Genomic DNA, 13,933 nt, shown 5'->3' with positions numbered 1-13,933 from the left:
CTACCCCACGTCCCTTCAAACAACTCCATTCACTCCCCAAGACAAGGAGACGCCTCCCTTTCCACTGCCCACTCCATATATCCAGATGTCCTTTTACCCTAAAGGAGGAGCTAATCAGTTACTGCCCAACATTCAAATATTGCAACACCACAAAAGATTTTATTGACTAACTGGCTTCTCTACTGACTTATCACTGCAGTATCCAAGCTCATCACATACAGTAAATGAATGCATCTTCTCAAACCCCCTTTGTGTGTGTCTGTGTGTGTGTTGGGGGGGGAAATCATCCCCATTTTACAGATGGGGAACTGAAGCATGAAGATTTAGGCCAAAATCTGAAAACATGTCCACTAGTTTAGATTTCCTCAATGGTGGGTGCTCACCTTGACACCCCCAGGACCTGATTTTTCAGGGACGCTGAGCATCTTCAGCAACCATTGACTTCCACTGCAGTCTGCATAGAGCATCTTCACCAAAGGTGCTACAGTGTCACAGTTACGCCAATGCAGTGCTTCTAGTGTAGATTTGCCCTAAGTTACCTTGATATTTGAAGTGTTCCCTAAAAATGACTAATTTGTAGTATTCCCTGGAATTACATATGGAATATTGCAAATACTAAAATAGCTGCACTTGGTTAATTAAGGGAAATATTTCCAATGGGACTGGTTATGACAGATGTCTAGTATACTCAATTCCAGAGACCATCCACTGTAATATTGTGAAGTTCACAAAAAAACTAAAATTGGACAGTTAGCTCTAGACCCACACAACCCAAGTACAAATGAACAATTTTCCTGCTTTGAACAGCAGACTTCATGGTCCTAAATCCAAACTGCTAATACTTTACTGTTGCTGCCACAGCCTTTTAGTTATCTTAGCCTGCCTGAGTTGCCACCTGATTTTCTAGAAATTTTAGCCACCAGTATTACACTTGGTGTCAGTCTGGGAGCGATTCCTATAAAATTCAAGCCTCCCTGATTACAATGGAATTTTATAATTTAAAAAAAAAAAAAAAAAAAGTTACTTCTGTTCCCAAATCAACACACTGAACTGATGGACCCTGAACTGCAGTCTGCACACTACAAGCATCGAAACATGGAATCTTTATTCGATTTCATTGTAAACAGAGTTTCACTATACTCAAGATCCCTAGCAGAGTCCACTGGACACTGTTCTACTACTGGCCCATGTAAAATATCAGGTCTATATTTTCTGTGATTTGTTTCAAGTCTAAGTCCAATTCCACCAAAATTTAAGGCCTTCTTATCCCTGAGGAAGACCACCATAGACCTTTGTCTACACTAAGGACAGTCTCTAAAAAAAACTTCCAGAATTGCTAATACTTGCACAGCTCCTCTTGGTGTTAGTATTGGGAGCGCTGGATGGGTTGTCAGCATATTTAACACGATTATGTAATTCTGTGCGGTTATCTAAACAATGTGATGTTAGAAACACCAGCAGCTTGTCTATTAGGGTGCCCAATATCTCTAATACCAGTGGAGCTGACCCAGTGTTGTCAGGGGTGGGACATTTTTAGAAAATTCCCCAAGCACAGACAGGGCAATAGAATAGTCCTCTCTACCTGATGTGTAGATGAGACCACAACAATTCCCAACACCAGTAATTCACAGTGAATTTTACAGCGGGTGGTATACAGTCTCAGCAACTAAAAAAGTGCTGGGATCCCTTCCATTTGTAGAGGGGAGGAGTTTGCAAAATCTTAACAGTATAAAGAGTGTGTAACAGGGAATAAACATCAGACTCCAAGGTAAGAGAATGAAGAAGATTCCTACAGCCCTATATTAGGAACTTTATAAATGAAAGCAGTTGGTCAGAAGACAAACTCCAAATGCAAATGGAGCTATCATTTCTGTCTCTAACCTCTAGGCTAAAATACTCATTGTGAGCACAATGCCTACAAACCCATTTTATAATCATCCAGTGCCGTTAAATAGAAGATTAACTCTACCTTAAATCCATGCTCTCTTATTGCAGAATAAACATCATTTTAGGGATTGGAATCAGATGGGAAGAGGAGCTAAGCCAAAAACTCCTGAACATTTTTAAAAGCTAAAATAATCATGCGACACCAGAGAGGCTGGAAAATACATTATTCAAACACACACTTAAGTACATATATTTTTTAGGGTCTGCCACCACCTAAAAGGACACTTTCAATGTAATTGTCTGAAAGACTTGCACACTTCAGTCTGAAAGTCTTAAATATCATTGTTACAGGTAATATCACAAATGACTGACTAAAAGACAGAGGGTAAAACAAGTCTCTGTTTCTGTTTACTTTGTACATTTGACATCAATGTGCGTTGAGTCAGTTTCACGGTTTCCCCATGTCTAGTCAGTTTCTCCTGTTTGTGTGGAGCTTTCCAAGAATAAGCCCAGAGAAAGCACAGACTATAAAGCCAACCATTTAGTTGGAGGACTCAGGGCTGGAAGTAGCATCTGAAACTATGTTTAAATTATTTATTTATTTATTTAAACTGATTACATTTCAAGTCCCTATAAAAATGGCTACGACCTAACCATATATGGATTCATCTTACCTGTGCAAACAGGAAAAGAGTGTGTTAACCAAATGAAGGAATTACGTTTTAATCCTGATAAGCCACATACCAGGGCTAAACATGAAAATATTTTTCCTGTCTACCTAGCCAAGTAGCCACCATATTATAATTCAAGTGGGCCACACAACCATGTTCGAACGGGGTTATCTTTGTATTGTAAAAGCTAACCCACATTTAGCCAGTGCTTGGGTAAAATCCGCACCAGAAACGGGAAACTGCCATTAAAAAAGATAGTCATTTTGGCCTCCTCTACACTACAAAAATAGCCATGTTTAAATGTGGCTGTGGCCCAACTGTGTTACAAAACTGGAGGTCTCAACCTTTTTTTTTCTGAGCCCCCCCCCCCCTCCCCCCCAGCATGCTATAAAACCTCCACAGCCCGTCTGTGCCACAATAATGGGTTTTCTGCAGATAAAAGCCAGGGCCGGCATGAGGGGGTAGCAAGCAGGGCAATTGCCTGGAGTGTCATGCCACAGGGGCCCCCGTAATGCTACACTGCTCAGGCTTTGGCTTCAGCCTCAGATAGCAGGGTTCAGGGCCTGGGCTTCAACCCCAGGCGGCATGGCTTCAACTTTCTGCCCTGGGTCTGAGTGAGTCTAATGCTGGCCCTGCTTCGTTGCCCCCCTGAAACCTGCTTGCAGCCCCCGCAGGAGGCCTCAGACCCCTGGTTGAGAACCACTGTAATAAAAGTTTCGTATCTCCAGTTAGTAGGTACTGGTACATTTCTCAAAATGGAAGCAAGGAAAGGAATTCTGCACCAGTGATCCACCACCACTTATTTAAAAGCAGTGTGGAAATTATGTGATGCGTGAGAACATAAGAACGGCCATACTGAGTCAGACCAAAGGTCCAGCTAGCCCAGTATCCTGTCTTCTGACAGTGGCCAATGTCAGGTGCCCCAGAGGGAATGAACAGAACAGGTAATCATCAAGTGATCCATCCTGTCACCCATTCCTAGCTTCTGGCAAAAAGGCTAGGGACACCATCCCTGCTCACACTGGCTAATAGCCATCGATGGACCTATCCTCCATGAACTTATCTAGCTCATTTTTTAAACCCTGTTATAATCTTGGCCTTCACAACATCCTCCGGCAGAGTTCCACAGGTTGACTGTGTGTTGTGTGAAAAAAATACTTCCTTTTGTTTGTTTTAAACCTGCTGCCTATTAATTTCATTTAGTGACCCCTAGTTCGTTTGTTAGGAGAAGGAATAAAAAACACTTTGTTATTTACTTTCTCCACACCAGTCACAATTTTATAGACCTCAATCATATCCTCCCTTAGTCGTTATCAAACCATTTATGGGCTTATATCCCTACTGTAGCAGTATCCCTCCAGCCAACAAGGCAGGAGAACCGCCTGCTGCGAAGTTTGATAGTATGAGATGCTTTTTAATTATTATTTTGGGAAGCGAAGAGCACTAACCACCCATCATTCCTCAGGTCATAGTTCCCTAGTAGTGCTACTGATCTTCACCACCCCAAGGGAGAACGCAAGTATCCCCAAAGTCACTCTCAAACTGAGATCTCCCAACAGTAACCAAAACAAGTGGCACACACAAGAATCCCCAAGTTTCATTTGGAACAAGAACTAGTAAGGAAATTTGAGCTCTTCCCTGGTAATTAAACAGCTACACAGCCAGCTTCTGATGGGTTATTGCATAGCTTAAGTACAGAATGCTGTACGATCGAGGTCCCACAGGAAAACCACAGCCTGTCAGTGTGAGATGGCAAGAGCAGCAGTAGGGATGCACTTAGTCTCTTCCAATCAGTGTACTCACCCCCACAGTGCTCTCTCTCACACACAGAAATTTAATCTCCTTAGTGAATAATGAATGGAAAGGACCATCTGTAATGCAGATATTTTCATCTGATTAGACAACACAGGGGACCTGCTTTATCTAAACGGATAATTAGCTCACTGAAATCCACTTCAGAGAGCAGCCAGCCCCCATTGTTTCTAAATTTAGAAGCAGAGGCAAGTTTTCCCTCCCATTTTCAGACAGATAGGTTGGCTCTTCAGAGACTGCAGGAATATGCTCACTGTAGCTGATGTCTCCAGCTCAAAGCAAACTGGCAGGTCACACCCATAGGAAGCAACAAGAAAACACACTACTGCAGGTATATTCATTATAACAGATAACAGCTGCTTCTGAAGGCCAAGTCCCCTTTCCCAGAACTTTGGGCTCCAAAATATAACTGCAGCTAATATTCTTTCCCCAGACCTGCGTTGGAAGGCTCTGTGGTAAAGCTCTGACTGCACAATGCCATAAATACACAAAGTCTTATTCTAACAGTCTCAGGGCAAAGTGCTTGGCTCACAAAAACAGTTAATTCTGCCTGGAAAAGTACACATGGTTATTTTTAAGCCCCTGTTCGTTGCAAAAATAACTAGAGGCAATAATCCAAACCTCTGAAACGTGGCAACATGTCAAAGCCACAAGGGACGTTTGGAGGGCTTTTCAAATACCAAAACATCGAGTTTCCCGCTGAAATAGGGCATTCAAAATATCTAGGACAAATACACATCCTGCCCACACCCTTACTGCAGAGAACTCACTGTTAGGCAATGGAAGCTTTTAAGCACAGGCAATGACAGTTATGTGTCTACAAAATACATCAGTGCAAGTGATATCAAGGAAGCTTGAGATACTGATTAGTCCTGTACAAAACTCACTGTTTTTGTTCTGAAGCAAGACTTTTGTCAAAAAGGCAACACATGGCATCCAGGACACACCCAAGCCTACCAGAAAAGCTAGGTGAGGCCTGCAGGCTACAAGAGAGAGGGAGAAAAGACACTGCTGTAGGGACTACACCCCAGCTCATTTGTGGGGTTGGGACAGGGTGAGTAAATACCTAGGCGAGCGAGATTTCCTACTATGATACAGTCTGCTTGAATCAGAGGGATAAGCAAGTGCACAACTCCAAGCAGCCATTTGACCTATCTTCAGTCTCAGTGAAATTTGGAAAGTTAGACTCAGATATATATTATAATACATAGGGCTGCCACGAGTGCAGGGGACTGGACTAGATGACCTTCCAATTCTATGATTCTCTGATCTGGATTTCCTGCTCTTCATTCCCAGCCCTCGTACCTCCCACACCAAAGCACTGGGAAGGCTGGAAAATGAACGCTATGATCCAATCCACTCTTAAAAAGCCAAAGCCAGACAAACAAGGTTTTGCAAAATAAAAGTGAACCCTAGTTTTACCCTCATCTTCAACCAAATTTACACCAGTGTTCACACTGGGTTTAAAAGTTCATTAAGGCAACTCTGGAGCAGACCACTTGCTGTATTGATGCCCCCAAAACACCACTACATTCCAGCAGGGATCTGGGGACTACGAACAGCTACAGTAGGACTCAATGGAAACTTGTATAACTCCACTGGAGGTGGGGTCAGGAAAGATTACACACTGTATAACACTGACATACACCCCTGCCACACCTTAAGAGTCTGCATATTTTCCTTCACTTTACGCCAAGGCTCAGGCCTTGGAAAGAATTTTCCCCTATGGCTAGAGCAAGCTCTTTGGGGCAGAAGGGAAGGAGTAGGGGAATTGCTCTGTCATCAATCCAGACCAAACAAGAAAAAGCTATGCCTTTCACCATACTGAAAATTAGATGTGTGAATTTGGCATCTTCTTTTTCCCCAGCCAGCTTAGCAAGTTTGCACACACAACTCTTCTCCTGATGTACACGTACCACTGAATACATCCTTTATTATTAGGGAGATGGTAAGACAACAGGTGGGAAGCATTTGAGGACACAGAATTCATTGCAAAGATACTCTAGGAAGAACACTCAGGCACTTTTTTCTAAGTGGCTCCTCAAATGTTATGTCCTATATACCTGGATATTGTTCTGAATTTGGATCCACGTGGGGATATTTACATTTGGAAACTATGAAGTACCATATGTCTGTGTTCACTGCAATACTGAGTTTCTAAGCTTTAATTTGATAACTGAACATGTGCAGAAATTCCCCGAGAAAGACTATGTAATTATCCAGTTCTAATCACCTAAGAAAAATGCTATTTCCTTGGGACAACAGTTACCCTGAAAAAAAAGTTTGAAACTAACCTTGCAAACTTTCAAGGAACTAGTTCCAGTTTCATGGAAATAGACACTAGAAAATGTTCTTTTACAGTTAAAAACAAAGAATTATTAGATAACAAATGGGGTTTAGGTTTGTAGCGGAATACTCTTGTCGAAAAGACTCAAGTGATCCACAGCGGGATACGGTGTCCTAAACAACGTGACGGCACTAATAGCCACAGATGGTGAGTTTTTTCAAGTGGTATATATTTTCACAGAAAGGGGAGAAAAAAGCAACCTCTCTCCTCCAATTTCTCCAGTCTTCTGCTCTCTCCTGCCCAAAATACCTTTAAGTTTCAGTGATAACCCACTGTTAGCAGCTGTAGCTCAGCAAGTGCCTTGGACTCCAAAATGCCTCAAGATGTTTTGCACCAGCTGGAGAAATTTACAATGCAATTATCGATTGAAAAGTGACAATGTTAAAATGGCATCTGCTTACTCAACAGATCTGCCTCTATGTATTCTGACTGTGCAAATTCTGTATGCTGACTCTTCTCACTAAAAACGTATTTTATTCCTTTTTATTCTTGTTAGCACTGGAGACCAAATGCAATAGGAATGCAGAAGAGCAACCTAGATATTTTGTTTACTTCTTTGTTTAGGTCTGTGAATCAAGAGAATTCTTAAATGAGTTCTGATTTCAGAATCCACTGCTGATGATGATGCTCCATCCAGAAGAGAGAACAATTCAGTTCTCAAATTCCAGGCCACATTTGAGGGACTGGACTAGGGAAGACCCATCATCTGACTTGTAAACTGAGTGCACTGGATATGGAGTCAATGTGAACACCAAGATGTTATTCTGTCAGTCATTTTTCAGAGTACAAACACAGAGCCAGTTGTATTAGAACTGAACTATGGATACCTAGGTATGGATACCTAGCCGTGAACAAAAAAAAAAAAAAACATGCAGGAGGAACAGCAGGATTTACTGCTGTCTCATGTCTGTCACAGTTTTGACTTTTGGAGCAAGGTAGCAACAATATGCATGAACTTAATACCACTGTCCATATAATTTATACAAAGCAGCAGCTAGGATCGGAGACTTGCTCCTACAAATTTCTGCCAATCTTCCCCTCTTCCCCCCCCAACCCTTTAATCTTCTGAAAATATTTAAACTTTATACGTTTTAATCCACTTGCATGGAATGGATTTTACACAGTTAAAATCTTGCTGGTCACAAACTACTCCAGTTCTTAGTCATATTGATGATGATTGTCACCGACAGGGCTCTCGAGAACCCCCTGAAAACATCTAAAGCGCCCCTTTTCTGAGATATTGGGTGATGGTAACCAAGCCATTTTACAAGCAGCAAAAGAGGGCTCTCAAGTGCAGTTGCATTGTCTATCACCACTACACTCCATACACTCAGATGAAGCTTTTCAGCCTTGTGCCTTCCAATGCATTCTAGTCATGGTGGTAACAGCCTGTATTACTACAGAGGTAATAGATGGAATTACTGTCTTACTGCCAAAGACAAGATGGCTTCTCAGCATGTTGCCATCTGGGAGAACTAAATATAGAAGGATTTGAGACTCATTTCCGTTACCCAATGTCCATGCCACAAGCATTATGAAAAGAGTCCATTGCAATCCACCAAGCAGGGCATATCCTTAGCTAAGATATGTTGACTTTGGGGAAAATTCTTCATTATCTGATCCTTGTCAGGGTTAGAGATGCACATACTGCCAACAGATGAGTGATGAAAAAGAGGTGTTAGAAGCCCAAAAAAAAAAAAAAAAAAAGTGAGTAAAAATCTGCCATGTATTATAAGGGGGTGGAAATGAGAAAATTTTCAAACCTAGTTGACCTAATGTTAGAAGCCTAAATCCATATTTAGGCATCTATATAAAACAGTGGTTTTCAAACTCTCTGTATTGGCCACCCCTTTCACCCAGCAAGCCTCTAAGTGTGACCCCACTTATAAATTAAAAATGAGAGGGAAGTAATCTCATTTAATGGGGGCTCGGAGCTGCCAGCCTCATGAAGCTGGCCACTTGAGACCCCTATGTAACCATCTTGTGACCTCCTGAGGGGTCACAACCCCCCAGTCTGAGAACCCCAATATAGAAGGTAACCTGATTTTTAGTGGTGCCATGAACCCCAGCTGTCATTGACTTCAATGGGAGCTCAGCTGCTCAAAAGTGTTGAAAAAGCAAGACACGTATCTGGGAGCCTAACTTTAGGCACGCAAGTTTGAAAATGTTGGCCTCAGTCCTTACCATTGAAGGAAACGTTATAAAAGCCAAAGATCTGAACAAAAATAAGCCGTATTGTTTCCATTATATAGTGTCAGATTCTGCCATATATAATATACAATGTGGCAATACTCGTAGCCTCATGCAATGAATATATATTATTTCAGTCTAGGTTCCTTCCCTAGTCTTTAAATTAACAGATCAAAGTGAAACATCTTCAGTACATATTTCTTTCATATAATGCCAGCTGGGTAGCACCCTGGAAGCCTGCCATATGGCCATTTCCTGGGAAGGAAGGCCTGCATACAGTTTCACAGCAGGACAGAGTTTGCAGCCTTGACATTAATCCAACTGCAAACTACTCCTACCATGGAATCAGCATACATCTAAAGGAACAGTGCCACACACTATATGTCAGTTTCCGCAAGGAGATATTTTGAGACAGGCAACATTGTCACCTTAATCCAGTAGATGGCCTACTTCTCAAGAAGAAATAGGAGAGCCCTTACATTACAAGGCTGGTCACTGGTTATTAGAGTATTCTGAGTCTTGAGTTCTTTGCAAATGTAAAATTAACATATCCCTCCTTCATGGCAAACCCTGGCTACCAACATGAGGCCATTTGATAATATTGGGAAATTCAAAGGCAAGTGGACCAGACTGGTCCAATAGCTTAGCCGTAGAGCTCTGTGTAAAAAATCACATGAGAGAGAGACCACAATCAGTTTCCTGGTCAATTGCTCTCAGGCTAAGAGTGCTGCAGTGGTAGCTAGTGAAATCTCAGAGAAGGGAAGATTCCAATGGCAATTCCTCCGAATGATTAGGGAAGAACACTGACCCAACTCAACCCTCCTTGACTAGAAGCACAGCAGCCATGGGACCTGAAATGAGATTTTATATATATATAATATATGTGTGTGTGTGCGTGTGCGTGCGCGTATTTATTTATTTATTTTAAAGAGGAGGTTGGGATAAAGACACGAACAAGCAGGGGTATTCTCAAGGTTCTCAAAGAGCCACTAGAGAACAAGATTACATGAATTTCTCACAGGTAAATGGCTAATCAGGGAACAATTTTCTTAATGATGTTTGAATGTGGGAGCAGAAAACAGCCTGAGTAATGAGAGTTTATAAGAAAGTCTTCCAAGAATTTCTGCAAGCCTCAATAACATTCGCAATAACACACACCAAATGTCAAGTGAGTCAACAGGAGGGCTCTGGGAAGATGTATTTTAAAGAGCATCACTCAGCAGCAGCAAGATAAAGGCCAGGAAGCTGCTTCTTGTCTGGGGAAGGGGACGAGGGGGACCTGTAAATTCTAAACATCAGTAATGATTAGTGGAGCACAAAGATTTTCAGCTGAGTTTCACTCACTGTGTATTCTGCATGTTTTTTCCCATACCATTTCATCCACTTTCTGAACTCTCTGTCCATCGTCTAGAAGAGAGAGGAAAAACAGAACCATCCATTAGGACATCTCGCAACAGCAGTTATGAGATAGTGAGAGGAGAAGAGACAAGTCTGACAATGCTCATTGGCCTGTAAGAGTTCTTTGCCATTAACACGTGAATGGGACTTCTGAAAAATCATATAGACACATACTGAAGGTCTACCCTTCTAGTTCCCATGGGGAAACTCCTTTACTTCACTGGAGCCAACGGATCAAGGCTGACTTACTCTCTTCTCTCCTCTCCAGGGAAGCCTTTGAGTTGACACTGCTCAGTGGTCTGCCAAGGACGGTGCAACTGTTGCTGCATAATCCCAGAACAAGCAGAAGGCAGTGAGCACAGTCCTACTGGAGCCCAGATAGCGAAGGGGGGGTGAAGACAGGTCTGCTAGGGCGAACGAGAAAGCAGAAGTAGACGTGCTTCTTTCAGTTGCTATTGCAGTTGCCTTGCAACACACTGCCAGCAGCTGGGGGGTGTACTTTGATCTATGACTAACGAGACTAAGGTTGCATAGGATGGCAGGCACCTATGGTTCAAACTCAACTAGTTGGCAGTGGGTTTCCATTGCCAGACACAGGAGAAAGGAGCTGAAAATCCTTCACATCCAGATAGTCTAGGGCTAATGAGAAGAAGCACCACTATTTATCTAAAAATCTTATCCCTTCCTATAAATTGTGGGCATAGAGGACATGATGTTTCTGCACTGTGGTAGAAAGGGTCAGTTATAACTATTCACCCCATTTAAAACTAAAATGGACATGTACTGGGAATAGCGAGAAAGTAACAATTTATGACCTACTGTAACTGCAAAATTAGGTCCACATATACAGGCTCAGACTGGGAGGAAATAAATGGTATTCAAGTTTCATCCACCATCCCAAACTCCACTTACAGTCTCAGATCAACTGGAGGTTTCTGATGTTATGTCAGCTGTGAAACATTTTTTGCTGACATTTGTATTCCCATTAGGCTTCAGCGTTAACACACCCAGTTAACAACAAGACAGTTCACACCATTCAGAAATATTGTTTCAATCTCCAGAGTCAAGACAGTGAAACATCAGTTCACATTTTGGAAGATTTTCTTCAAAATCACAGACTAGAAACTTAGGGTCCCCCCCCTGCCAATTTAACTGGAAGCTTAAAAACTGTATAAAGTGATGCAGTAATCAGAGAACTGTTACTATGGACAAAGTCAACTACAAGCTCAATACAATCACTGACACAAAACGTCTGTTGAGAAAAAAAGTGAGCCAATCTAAATGCAGCAAGAAGCAGATAGGCTATTTAAGAGTAGATTCACACATTCTTAAATTGTAGCAGTTGTCAAGTCGATAATCTAATGGACAGCCATTTATAAGTGCAAGGATAACACAGTATACTTTTAGGGTGACCAGATGTTCCGATTTTACAGGGACAGTCCCAGTATTTTGGGATTTTTCTTATACAGGTGTCTATTACCCCCCACACTGTGTCCTGATTTTTTCATACTTGCTATCTGGTCACCCTATATACTTTATTCACCCAGTAAAGTCATAAAATACTTGACAGGGCATTATTAAAAAGGGACACCATCAGGATTAGTACTCCTAACAATTTATATTCTCTTCATGCGCTTGCAAAGTTCATGTAATTATTGCCTGCTTGTCATTTACACTATGGCCCCTTCACACTGTTCTGTGTAAATGGTCCATAAACAAAACTCTGGCCCCATATGTATTTTCTCTCACAAGTAAGTGGTTTTTAAATAGTGATGACTACTAAATAAAGAGCCAGGGATCTACCCTTTGTGAGCTGCCCTAAAATAAGCCAGAATGCTCATGCAAAGAGGTGAGGGAGAAAGATTTGGTAAAAGTGTTCCAGCTTGAAATTTCCAAGGGATTACTATGAAGAGTAAGGACAAATTATTTCCTAGGCCCTTCTGTGGCACTCATGATAGCATCAGAGCCTTTTACTTAGATCCTTGAAAAGGAAGCACTAAAGCTTAAGAAGCTAAAGTTTGTGTTTGAAACAGACCAAAGTCCACTAGTTTGAACAAGGTGTTAAAGGCATGAAGCTCTACGCAACATACTGGAGGACGTACAAAATTCTTATTGCAAGGCGTGACCAACTTTTATTGTTTGCTTGCAACTTATTTGGATTCCCTGTTTCCCTTGGAGCTGATTAACTTTGCAAGTCCCCATTGACACAGAATTAATGGAAATGTAAAGAAAACTACTTGCCTAAGTACAACGGCCTTATTATGAGACGTTGTCGTAAGTACTTAATTTGGGTACATACTGAGCATTGCTATTAACTGAATACTCCAGTGCAATCGATAGGTCTCAGTCACTCAGCAGCTCCAGCTATATTAACATTTTTAGTATCTAAGCTCAATGGTTTGAGAGTTAGGGCTGCTAAAGGACATTCTTAGCATGATCCAGATTTCAGCTTTTTAAAAAAAGATTACGAGTTTCAGCTATTCTGTCTCCCAATACTGTCGTCTTGCTCAACTCCTTCCCTAGATGCGTTCAATCCTACACAGCATTAGCCTCTGTGACACAGCCCTTTCAAAGTCCCATTCCAGACCCGAGTAGGGTCCTGAAATCCACAGCTTAGGCAGTACGGTGTCTGGGTTAAACCTGCATCTTCCCTTTTGACTTTTGTTCCCTTTGTATAAGCTTCCCATCATCACCCAGCTTCACTCCGCCTGGTTTTCTCTCAGGCCTGAGCTAATCTCTCTTCAGAGACCATTTAATGATTTCTGATCACTTGGTGAGCATTGCCAGTGAGCAACAGGAAGCACAAAACCCCCTCATCGTTTGCACCACTGCTGTGCTTCCAGTCCTTACTGACTTAAGGAGCTACAGTGTTTAGGATTCAAACTCAGGATTCCCACTTTGTAATGCATAGCAGTTACCTGCAAGACATAAGATATTGAACCAGCTCTGGAATCAAACACCTACAATCTCATAGTCCCTGAGATGTAACTCACCTCAGCATATTTGGCTGGAATATCAGCTTTCTCCACACCATAGTGATGTTTGCAGTTTGTGGCAGCAGCAACTTGAAGCACCACTTGACCCACACCTGCAGGTAAAGAAAAAGACGGTTATAGTAAAAAAGCCCCCCTATACACAGGAAACTGCTTCTAAAACAAAGACCAAGATGTTGTGCAAAGTCGCATAGGAATCCTTGCATACATCTGTATCAATTCCCCACCCAAAAAAGTGTGGATAATGCATCTCTCCCTCTCACCTTTTGTCTTGTCTATTCAGACTAAGCTCTTCAGGGCAGGGACTGTCTCTTTCTATAAGAATGTACAGTACCTAGCACAATAGCCACTGCCATTATACAAATAAGGACAAGTGCCGAGTCCTGCACTTAGGATGGAAGAATCCTATGCGCTGCTACAAACTAGGAACTGAATGGCGAGGCAGCATTTCTGCAGAAAAAGACCTAGGGGTTACAGTGAACGAGAAGCTGGATATGAGTCAACAGTGTGCCAAGAAGGCTCACGGCATTTTGGGCTGTATAAGTAGGGGCATTGTCAGCAGATCGAGGGATGTGATCATTCCCTCTATTCGACATTGGTGAGATCTCATCTGGAGTACTGTGTCCAGTTTTGGG

The 13,933-nt window shown here is 42.0% G+C and overlaps 1 protein-coding gene across 3 annotated transcripts in view; it reads right to left on the bottom strand.

Annotated features, from left to right (window-relative positions):
* Window positions 1-13,933, bottom strand: part of DOT1L (DOT1 like histone lysine methyltransferase) — a 98,596-nt gene that overhangs the window by 49,964 nt on the left and 34,699 nt on the right. For all 3 annotated transcript variants that reach the window (XM_075070857.1, XM_075070856.1, XM_075070855.1), the window contains exons 6-7: window positions 13,299-13,393; window positions 10,252-10,314 (exon numbers count right to left, since the gene is read on the bottom strand). In XM_075070857.1, coding sequence (XP_074926958.1) covers window positions 10,252-10,314; window positions 13,299-13,393 — 158 coding nt within the window. The remainder of the gene's footprint in view (window positions 1-10,251; window positions 10,315-13,298; window positions 13,394-13,933) is intronic.

Source organism: Chelonoidis abingdonii, chromosome 11 (genome assembly GCF_003597395.2).
Source record: "Chelonoidis abingdonii isolate Lonesome George chromosome 11, CheloAbing_2.0, whole genome shotgun sequence".
Classification (NCBI taxonomy): Eukaryota; Metazoa; Chordata; order Testudines; family Testudinidae; genus Chelonoidis; species Chelonoidis abingdonii.
Note: the sequence above shows the minus strand (reverse complement) of the source record. Positions and strands in the feature narration are given on the sequence as shown.